Source organism: Lathamus discolor, chromosome 12 (assembly GCF_037157495.1).
Source record: "Lathamus discolor isolate bLatDis1 chromosome 12, bLatDis1.hap1, whole genome shotgun sequence".
NCBI lineage: Eukaryota > Metazoa > Chordata > Aves > Psittaciformes > Psittacidae > Lathamus > Lathamus discolor.
Window position 1 is genome coordinate 5,452,896 of NC_088895.1, and position 11,400 is coordinate 5,464,295.

Here is an 11,400-nt window from a genome sequence, read left to right on the forward strand (position 1 = left end):
AAAAGCTCAATAACAAACTGTTCTGTCTGTGGCATTGGGCAGTACTCATGTATGAGACCAACGTGGGTGCAGGGCTGTGAGGAGAGCCTGTATGTATGTTCTTCTGGCAGGATTTGGGCCCTATGGACTGTTAGCAAAGTGTTTTTAAACTTTGCAAGGTAGACTATCAGAAAAGTTTGGTTTTATTGGGGTTTTTTTGTTTTGTTTTGGTTTGGTTTGGTTTGTTTTGGTTTGTTTTGGTTTGTTTTTGGAGGGGATGTTTGCTTGGGCTTTGGGTTTTTTGTTTTGTTTTGTTTTTTTGGGTTTGTTTTTGGGGTTGGTTTTTTTTTGTTTTTTTTTTTTTTTAGAAAAAATTTTCTTATATCTTGCAGGTCTTAAAACCAAGTGGTGAAATTTCCTGTGAAAATGTTTAGATATTATCAAGAAATAAAACTCTAGCAAAATAAATTTCATAAAAAGAAACAGAGAAAAAAGGAGTAAAACACAGAAGAGCTGCAGACTGGGTTTAATGTTTCTTTTTTAGTTCTATTGCAACAGTGTTTCCTGTCTTTTCTAGGAGACACACATTTCTCAGCTGCACATTCAGAGCTTGGTGCTGGACCACTGTTCCTTAGGAAAGTTATTATCAATGACTGAGATTTCTTTTTTTCCAAAGTTCAGCTTGTTGAACTCTGCTTTTATTTCCATGATGGATTTCCCCTTGGTCTCAGGGAGATACAGGTAGATGAAAATTGCTGAGAAAGCAAGGATTCCCAAAAAGATAAGGAAGCAGAAGGGTCCAAGGTTATCCTGCAAGCAGAAATGGGAGACACTGTAAGGAAAATAAGAATCTCATTTCTGTTTCCCTGCCCTTGAGTGCAAGTCTGTGTCCAACTAATTAAAATTCAAAGGTGTGCTTAATACAGAGTCCGTGGTGGGTGTCAAAGCAGGAGTTTCCACAGGCCACATCTGACCTGAGTCCAATTTCTGCTCCTCTGACAGGCCTGGGGGATTCCTCAGCAGGTTTGGTATTTGGACAGAGCTCTAAGCTTTGCATGTCATTGCAATTTATTGCTATTAATTTGCTCTCTGTCAGCACTCAGGAGTGGATTAGCTGGGAGGGAGGGATCCAGTTAGAGCTACTTACAACAATCAGTGGAAAAATCATCCCAAGTACAAACAGTCCCATCCAGTTGATGCAGCCAACAATCAGGAAGGCTGATGGTCTGAAGGACTGGCTGAAGATTTCAACCATGACAGATACAGTAGCTCCAGCTGAAAAGGAAAAGCAAAACACAAAACAGGTATACTTGTTTCTTTGTTGCTGCCAAAGCCCCTCACAATGGCAGTGGTAGAAAATGACAGACAGGCAGAATAGGTGGCCTGGTGGCAAGTGGCCTTTGCTATGAGGGTGAAAGACCTTGATTCTGGAAAGGGACTACAGCTACTTATTCAATTTTCTCTTGTACATACTGGAATCCTTTTTCTGGTGCCAGTGGATCTGTGCAGTTCTGTATTGCACTGGTAGCAATTATTGGTACAGTAATTTGTAAAATGAGCTTCCCTTTTGGCTCCTGTGGTCAGTTCCACCTTAAGCATGTTGGTAGGCATAAAGCTGAACTTACTAAGTTAATGAGGATGATTACTATAATACACATGGCAATGCCTAGAATCCTGGGTTTAGATGAGTATTTTAAAAAAGGGTCAGAAATTTCTCAAACCCTCTGGAGAAGATGATACTGTATTTTGAGTTATTTAATCCTATGATCAGCAATAACATTTGAGGTGTCTGTATCCATTTCCTGTCCCCCACTTTTACAGGTCTGCCCTTTCTTCCTTAATTTCCAGAATTTTTTACTGTGGGACTAATCTGTTCTTCCTCTGCCAGTTGTGTCACTAACCAATAGGATAGAAAATTTCCTCCCAGTGTTGCTGTTGATATACTCACATGGTCCAATTCCATAGAAGGTAACGAATAGGAAGATCAAGATAACACTGAAGTAATGCATCCAGAAAAACTGGTGCTAAAAGTGAGAAACCAGTGATATCAAACCATTAGATAAATGTCGGAAAACCAGAGCTCTGTATTTTCTGCCATTCACTCAAGTTTTTCTACGTATCCTGTGAGGCAAGACCAGAAAGGTGGGCTGATGCTGAGTAAGTAGGCAGAAGGCTGTTGCTTCTTTACCTGCAGTGACAGGGTCATGGTGAGGAGTGCTAGCACAGAGCACATCAGTGTGTATCCTCCCCATAGCAGCACTTTCCTGCCAAATCGGTCAATGAGGGTGCTCTGAAAAGCAGAAAACACAGGTCATAAATCCCAGTTCTCAAATGAAGTCGTTCCTGCACAGATCTAGTCCAGAGTATCAGAAAATTATTTCCAGAATAAAAATGAGTCTAAAGACATGCAGTCATGCAATAACCTGGGGAAAGAGCTCCCTCTTATCCTGCATGTGGTTTTACAGAAGCAGGAAGATGTGTGTTAGGTTATGCAAATCTGCCCTGAGCACAGTTATAAGTAAGGAAAGTACAATTGTTGACTAAGTGAAATTTTTCCATCAAACTCAAGTCTGAAAAGACTTACACACAGTATAGAGGATAAGCATTCACACAATCCAACTCCCAGGGACACGTATGGGATAAGGTATTCTTCAAATTTGGCTGTGTGAAATACTTCGAAAGAATAGAAGTATATCTGAAAAATGCAGAGAAGAAATGCACCTGTGAAAAAAGTGTTGCAATTGTGATGCAGTTCTAAGCTGGCATAATAACATGGATTTGGAGGGGTTTGTAACACTGCCTAGTGTTGTCGCTTGCTCTGGGGATAAAAAGAGCACTCAACTGCATTGATTCCACAGAGCTGCAAGGTCGTCATGACAATAATCAAAACGTAGAGTTGCCAGCGCAAAGACTGCTCTTTTATTAATTCGAGGACACGCAAGGTTTTTGTGCTTGTCATTGCAACCTTCTCCTTCATAATGTCATCAATTTCTGCTTGATGGTCTCCTTCCCCCCAGAGCTTCCTTATGGCTGTTGAGGAGAAAAAGGGGAGTGAATTATTCTACCAGTATAGCTCCATCGCAAGTGGTTACATTAAACACTTTAATCTGCCTGTCTGTTGGCATAGGTGGTGGGTTGGTACTGTCTGCTCCTGGGGAAGTAGGCAGAAGGAAGAATTTTGTTTCACTGGGTTTTGGTGTAACATATCTTTCTAATTTGAGTTGACTTCATGTGTGGTTTAACCCCAGCTGCAACAAAGTACCATCTATCTGCTCACTTACTCCCTGCTCCCCAGTTGGATGGGAAGGAGAATCAGAGAAAGGTAAAACCCATGGGCTGAGAAAAGAACAGATTAATATTTGAAATATAGTAAAATATAATGATGAGGATAATAAGGGGGGGGGGGTTTTGAATAAGAGGAATAAACCACAAGAAACACAAGTGACACACAATACAATTGCTCACCACCCACTGTGTGATGCCCAGCCCATCCTCAAGCCGTGATCTGTGGCTCCCAGGCAGCTCCCCTCAGTTTATATACTAAGTGTGATATAGAATATCCCTTTGGCTAACTTGGGTCAGCTGTCCTGGCTGTGCTCCCTCCCAGCTTCTTGTACATCTGCTCACTGGCAGAGCATGGGAAACTGAAAAGTTTTTGATTTGGAGTAAACACTGCTCAGCAAGCTAAAACATCAGTGTTATCAACATTATTCTCAGACTACATGAAAAATACCATTATACCAGCTACTAAAAACAATTAAATCTATCCCAGCCAAAATCAGGAGACATAATTATAAACTAAGTAAACATTTAAGTACGTTTTATTTAAAAGAGCTGTCTAAACCTTTTCCTTTAAAAAAACCCAAAGTAGTGCCCGCTAAAGTGTGACATGTTAAACATGCCAGTACATTCCTATTTTTCCTGTCTTAACTGATTCAATCAGCCTGAATGAGGCCGCAGGTTAATACAGTGTATTGCCATAGGTATGTCAGCTGTTTTATTTAGAGTTGCCTCTGCTATTACTCCATTGCACTGCACTGTGCTGTACATCTCTGCCCTTCTTTCTTGTCTTCTGCAGAGGCTGTCATTCTAACATATCAAATGAAGTGAACTAAGTGTGGAAAGCAGACACTCTACCTTTCCTGCAGGCTTCCTCATTACCCTTCTGTATCAGGAGGTAGGATGGTGAATCAGGGAAAAATGGGAGGGTAGCCAGTTGAACCAATGCTGAAATTCCACTAGATGCTAACAACCACGGCCACAAAGCTTCACTTCCTAAAATCTCCCTGAAAAGTGTATGTGAGACAAAATTATGCAGATATAATGGAATAAATGTTCAGGAAGTTTTTCCGAGTGATGAAGATTGCTGCTTAGATTCCATTTGAGGGTGCAGCGGAGCAAAACTAGAAATTGATAATTTGGCAAATTTCACAAATGTGGCTATTTTTTATTTCTGACAATCTTAAAGGAATTATCTGGCATTTAAAAAAACTTGCTCAATATCATTAAGATCCAATGGAACATCTAGAGAGCTTCTGAGACATATTTGACCCCTGTTTAAGCACAAGACCAGAACATCTTGCTAAGACTTTTAATGTAAATGTAGTACATTTTGAAGGAAAAGTCCCCTAGTTGAAAAGATGTGGAGATAAGAAGAAATCAGATTCTGAGTAATTAATTTTCTGTCTCCTGTATGTAAAACTTCATGTTTGCATCAAATATGATCAAAACCTTTCCTCTGACATAAGCTAAGGCCTGTTTTGGGGAAGGTGAGAGCGTTTCTTAGGCACAGATTAAGTTAGTTAGAGGGTGGAGTTACAGAAAAACTTCTATTACTTTTAGTTCAACCTGAGAGAAAGATTGGAGAATTTACCGTAGTCCAATAACCTGTCCCATGAATTTTCCCAGTGTCAGAAAAACAGCAACTGTGGAGTTGGTAAATCCACGCAGCTTCTTGGGTGAAATCTCTCCTACATACTGAGGATGTATATTGAGAGAAAAACCTTAAGCACAGAAGAAGATAAATGACTGTTAAAAGATTTAGAAAAGCTTAACTTTCTGACTCCATCCTCTCTTACACTGTTCCCATTCACTCTAACATTTGGATTACAATTTCTTGCAAAAAGAATTGTGCCGTTAGTTTCTATTAAGTGTCTAGTGTATTTGCTTTAAAGATCATTCTCCAACAATGGTAACATCTGTAGAGACAATCCTGGGACAGCAAGGATGCTTGCAGTCCACAGTGGCACGAGCACATACCTGTACCAATGCCATAAAGAAAACGTCCAACCAGAATCATCTCAAATGATTTGGCTGTTTTACTGAAGGCCATGAAAAGTGCAGCTATCAGCATGATCAGGTTGGTGCACATTTGGCACTTTTTTCTGGGGAAAAAAAACAAAAGAAGCCCATGAGAAATTAGTTTGAAATGAGAACCCCTTGTTCTCTTTTGACTGATGTTGCTGTGAGAGGAAGCATAGTACAGCTGTTGCTGGTTTGAGCAATGGCTGAAATAATTTTGACTTTGAGTAGTCAAAATGGTTCTTTAAAATTTCTGGGTCCTTTAGATTTGAATTCATTCATATTTTTTTAGCTTAGAATTTAAACATTTGGAACACTTCATCAGCATTTCCACAGTATGAGTGGGGAAAGAGATCAAAGAATTGGCCTGGCCTGTCACCAAGATTATTAAATGGCTGGAACTCCTTATAAAATGCCAAGTTGTTCCCCAGAAATAGCCTGAGTCAGTGGCTCCCATTCTGGAATGGCTCATATTAAAGACACTCTTGTCTAAATGGAAGTGATAGAAGGTATTTTTAGAGACATATTTCAAAAGGCACTCTGTGTGAATCGTGGGCTGGGATGTTCACAGCACTGATGTATCAGACTCAAAGTCTTTTGCACTCACTTGTTTTGCCATGATGCTTTCTAGGCAAGAGTCCTCTTTCACACATTAAGGATTCACAGAGATCCTGTGTTTGGAAGACTGTGATTAAGCAATTAGGTTACCAGGTGTTAAATAACCTGTGGTAGAAGTGCATGATTTTGTTTCCAGTCTTGGGAGACCCTCTGAGTGTGGGATGAGGCAGTGTCCCACAAGAAATTTCTTGGGGGCACTTACCTGATAGGAAAGAACACAATTGCAGGCAGGCTAAGATGGTTTGTTGAGACCCATGAGGGGCCTCTGGATCAGTGGGTTGTGGAGCACATCTTTAAGTGGGTCACACCAAGTAGATATGTTTGCCAATTTCTCTGCAAATGAAATTAGTGGTGTTACACACAAAGCACTGAGAACAGAGTAGACTGGTAGGAATCCTTTCTCCATCCAGTGGGAAAGATAGTTTGGAACTGACTTTCAACAAAATGGACTGCCAAGAACAGAGAGAAATTCTCTTGGAGAATGTATGTTGGCGCCAATTGTATCTTTACAGCATAGTTCCAGGCAATTTATTTTTTCCTATTCTCTTCGCATTTTCATCAGATTAGATCTGAATAATTAATATAATTCCATCACCCCAAAATGAGTGTATTTAAATGGAAATCTGGCTTTTCTTCAACACTTAAGGATATCTTCCACACAGTGATTTCCAGGTGGCTAGAGTAACTGTGCATTATGTGTTGCAAAACAAGACACACAGCTCTTTTTTGGGGGTTTGTAAAGCTTGAGAGATGTTGAGTCATAGGGGATCTTAAAGAGAACATGAGGCAGGTACACTATTCTGCTACTCCCAGAAGCACTGATCCAGTGATGTGATGATGAATGCAGCCTTTACAGAAACACAGTTCACTGGGGAGGCAGATGCAGAAGCAAGACTGCTTGCTACTTGAAAGAGGTGGGTGTGCTAACAAGCCCAATCGGTTGCCTTCCGTCAGGCTGCTTCAACCAAAAAGAACAGTTTTATATGTTTGCCTTCGTATTTCCCTGTACCTGCTGGCTATTGGGCTGTACAGGAAGCACTTACTTCCTGTATCTTGTAGTCAGGTAGCCACAGCAGAGGCTCCCCAGGAGTCCTCCAATCCCATAAACAGACACAATGAAGGACCACAACAGCATGATTGTCTCAGGATGGAGGGGAGAGCCATGTCGGTCTATCCAGGTTTCATTAATAAACTTCCTGATGTGCTGAAAAAGAAAATGAAATATGACCAGATTATGGGTATAAAATCCCATTGTTAGTCTTATTTGGCTGTTGTACTTCAGGTTAGCCTGTGCTTCTCATATTGAGCTTATTTTGAGACTAACTTTCTTAGTAAAACAAGTTAGCTGAGATCACAGTGCAAAACCTCAAGTTTGTATCAGTAAGGAAGCTTCCTGGGAAGTGTGCTAAAAGCACATTTGCTGCCTTCCTTTGGAGGCTTCTATGCTACATGGTAAGAAGGTATTTAAAACAGAAAATGCTTTAAGAAGAAAAAGTTCTCTACACATTTGGTGTTACTGTTAGCCAATGAAAAGGCATTGATATCAATGCATCTGCTGAATGCTCAGTAAATTTGGGATTTGTGGGAGCCTGAAGAGCTCAGGCTTTTCGTTTTGTGTTTTCAAATGTAGGGAGATGGCTACTTACCACAGAAGGATAATTGATGACAGAAATGTGAAATCCATATGGGAAACTACCACCAATTCCCAACACCAAGACCATTTGAACTAGTCCCTGGAACTGAACCTGCGAAGCAAAAATGAAATGCTTCATCAGCTTCTCATTAGTTTTCTTGAGGTATCTGATACCACTGGTCATCCATCCTGTTTCCAAGTGCCTGCAAGGCTAGGTGTAGTTATCCTTGAGCAGTTAAGACTGTACCTAGCAAACCAAACCCAGGACAATTGTGATTTTAGCCCCATCAGGATCTGTGCAGGGTTCTTCAGGGTTTAACTGTCTCTTCCTTTTTATTCAGCACATCACAGGCCAGGTCAATAACATCATCTCTGTAGAGAGGAGAGTGTGTTCTGCGTTCTTTTCATGTCACATACTAACTTCATGAGCTCACGGCTTTTTGGAGATCAGTGCCTGGATGAAGAGGAGCTGGTAAAAAATGCAATCAATCAAGAATAAAGTAATGCAAATGTGAATAGTGCTGGACTGGGAGATACTAGGAGAACACTCCTTAAGTTGTTCTTAGGTCCATATTTCAAGAGCCTGTGACTTAATTAGTCCACATCTGGATTCCAAAAGTTATCACATGACAAGAATCAAGAAGCTGTGGCCAGAAGACTCTGAATTTCCTTACAGGTGCTGTCCCAAATGCAATGGATTTCCTAATTGGCAAAAGCATCAAACAAATTAAGAACTCACCCTCTTACTCTTCATTTTCTATTTTTTATAGTAGACTTACAGATTAACAATTTTGATATTTAAAAAGGAAAGTAAACTAGTTTCTTGCTGGCAGTTGTGAAATAGAGCAAGAAATACTTGTCACTTCTTCCCTTTTTAAGACTTCATGAATGATATTAAGTATCTTTGTACGAAATGAGGGAAGTCAATTATGTTAATGCGTATGTCATGATTTCTTAGTCTTTTGCAGTCCTTACATTGGGAAGTTATCAGAGCACTTAATAATTAGTATTGTTTTCAGTAATTCACAAGACAACAGTAAAATAGCATTGTGAGTGCTGCAACTGCCAGCTTTTGTTTCGTTTTGTTTTATTTTATTTTATTTTATTTTATTTTATTTTATTTTATTTTATTTTATTTTATTTTATTTTATTTTATTTTATTTTATTTTATTTTATGTTGTTGCATGAAACAGACCATGCAACATGATTTTCATGGCCCCAAGCCGCATTGTTCTTGTTGATGTTTAAACCCTGAGAAGAGAAAGATGTTCTCTGTACCAAAAGAGCTTACAATCTTTCAGTAATCTGGATTTTTAGTATGATGTTAGTTTTGTCTTTTGTAAGTCAGAGCACTGAGAAAAAGTGAGCAGATACTCACCAGCTCAGAGAAAAAGGTGGCCATCTCCTATGAAAAAGCTGATTCCTGCTGCTTACTACGACCTGCTAAAAGAACTGAATGTTCACATTATGCAATAGCAGTGTCAGTGAACTAGTCCCATGTTATTGAAGTTAAATTTTACTTCAGAGGTTTTTGAGTTAATGATACATATTTCAGCTGTTGTACAAAGTTTAGAATTGTTGGATTAAATATTTCAACCAATGGTTGTGTTCAGCCCAGTAAACATGATGGTTTCCCTTGTGGGGAACCCATATATTTTATGAACTCTGTCACGTGCTAGGGGCCAGGGAACTGAAACACCAATTCTAAACAGAATTCCAATGATCATGATCATAACTTTCTTAGTTTTCAGTATAAGCTGAGAAGCATAAAGGCAAAGTTATCTGTTGGGAATTTAGATGGGGCTTGAACAGTGAACTATAGGACTTTGACATATAATAGGAAAGAGCTATTCTCCCTTCATGTGACGGCAACTGGAGCACATGGTAACTTAATCATTACTTAAAGGAATTGAAATGCTCCATCATTTTGGAGTGAGATGCAATATGAAAAATTACACAGTGGCACACCAGGCTTGAGCAGCTACATATTTAATAGTAGCTGATTTTCGTTTGCTAGGAGAGAAAGATTCAACCTCATGGGGTTTTGTCTGGCATTTCTGTTAGCCAGTGTCTGTGAAGAAAAAAAAGAAATGCATTGAAACTGTCCTTTAACCTATGTAGCTGGATTGATGTCTCTCCCTTCAGACAGAAAATTCCCAAGCTTTAATTTCATTTATTGCAGAATTAGGGGGGGGGGTGTATGTATTAAGTTGGTAAATGGCTTATTGATCATTTGCCATTTGCGCTTCACTTGAAGAAAAGGATAAAGAAATCATAAAGAGCTTATTGGATGCCAGCAATTGTAGTTGAGAGAAAATACATGACATGCAAAGTATTCTGTAGCTAATGTCTGGAGTGTAGCAGGTAGCACCATCTGACCACTTGTCCCATCATTATGTGGTCTTTACCATGAAGCTGACTTTGTTAGTGTGTGCTGAGAGTTCATAGCATTTTCTTTTTCCAGATTTGGTTCTTCAGCAGATTTGGTTCTTCTTCTTCAACAAACAAGACTGTAGACTGTCCCTTTGATGCTAAGAATTAATTTCCTTTTCTGTAAAGTCATACAAAATTGAAACAACCAAATGTGCATCTGACAAAGGAAGGAAATGCCATGTTAGCTGCTAGTATCTGCCTTGCTTGGATGATATTGGGGAAAGACGGAAGCAAGCAATAATATGTAGGTACAAGTGTGGGTCATTCCTTCAAAAAATGCTACCTCTTATACATATTTTCTTAAGTTCTACTTCACCCACTTCTATTCAGTATACTTTATGCATATAGTTACTTCTATTCTTTGTTCTTGTACCTTAACTTAGGATTCCTATTTTGGTAGGTTAAGAGTCTTCCTCCTGTAATGCTCTTCATGCCTAATGTCTTTTACATTTGTGTTGATTGGTTACTGTGCTGCTTCTGTGCTCTTATTACTTGCACTGTGCTGAGGCCACCTTCGTTAGATATGCAATTTCATAGTCAGTGCTAACAAGTTATTAGCAGATATCTTATAGATACCTTTTAGTTATAATTGTGATAAGGTTAGGAAATCTCACAACGTCAGGTAATTTACCTTGCAGTTTTACGGTCACATGTAACACACGTGCAAAGCTGTGCTAATCCTTCCTTAATACAGGCTGGCTAGACCAGGTGTATGGTTTTTGTGTGTAGCTGACAGCAGATCCAGTTTGTAAGTGTTTATATTTGCCCCAGTTAGAGCCAGTATTTGAGACATATCTTACTTATCAGCTAATATCTCTGGAAGAAAATGTCCATGTAGTGTTCCCAAAGCTCCTGTATGGCTGTACTCTATCACCTCCCATGTATAGTTGAACTCTACCTTTTTGCTGTTTCATTCCTTGATCAGGCAGTTACCAGAATACAGTTCTTGCTCCACTGAGCACAGACGAAGGCTGACCTGTGCTCCAAATAGCTGTTCCGCTTTGTTGTCACATTAATGTTCCATAGGGCATCTGCTCGCTTCTTGTGAAGATCTTATGGGAAAGGCTTTCTTAATAACATCTAATGAATAACTGAGATCAGAGAAGTAGCTCACTAGAGTCACTCCAGCAATGCTATACAATAGCACTCTGCTTACATTTCCAAAGAATTCAGGTGCTGTTGTAATGAAATGAAGGCTGTTTTCAGCATGACTGGTTAGGAAAAGAGAATTCTATTCTGCAATTGTTGAGATTTCCTTTTGTTATTATCAATTGTCTCCAAATGACTCTCATGTCTTTATCATGTTATATGTATATGGAACACTACAAAATTATTGAGCTTTTCTGACTTTAAGGACACTTTATGTTTCATAGGTTATCTTGTAGTGAGAAGTCGTAAGTGCCCCTCAATCCTAAAGACAAAGGAATAATGAAAAA

At 39.3% G+C, this 11,400-nt stretch overlaps 1 protein-coding gene across 3 annotated transcripts; it reads right to left on the minus strand.

The window, feature by feature from the left end:
- Positions 1-477: 477 nt before the first annotated feature.
- On the minus strand, positions 478-8,989 carry LOC136021027 (solute carrier family 2, facilitated glucose transporter member 11-like). Of its 3 annotated transcripts, XM_065692789.1 has the most exons (12): positions 8,910-8,989; positions 7,545-7,643; positions 6,942-7,102; positions 5,239-5,363; positions 4,853-4,982; positions 4,117-4,265; positions 2,822-3,009; positions 2,564-2,674; positions 2,168-2,269; positions 1,928-2,003; positions 1,127-1,254; positions 478-789 (listed from the first exon to the last, which is right to left on the minus strand). In XM_065692789.1, the coding sequence occupies exons 1-12, from the start codon at positions 8,931-8,933 to the stop codon at positions 583-585; spliced, it is 1,500 nt and encodes a 499-aa protein (XP_065548861.1). In that variant the 5' UTR covers positions 8,934-8,989; the 3' UTR covers positions 478-582. The 3 variants fall into 3 exon arrangements, with proteins under 3 accessions (XP_065548861.1, XP_065548860.1, XP_065548862.1); XM_065692788.1 differs by lacking the exon at positions 8,910-8,989 and having other exon boundaries at positions 7,545-7,935; XM_065692790.1 differs by lacking the exons at positions 6,942-7,102; positions 7,545-7,643; positions 8,910-8,989 and adding an exon at positions 6,101-6,189.
- Positions 8,990-11,400: the final 2,411 nt, after the last annotated feature.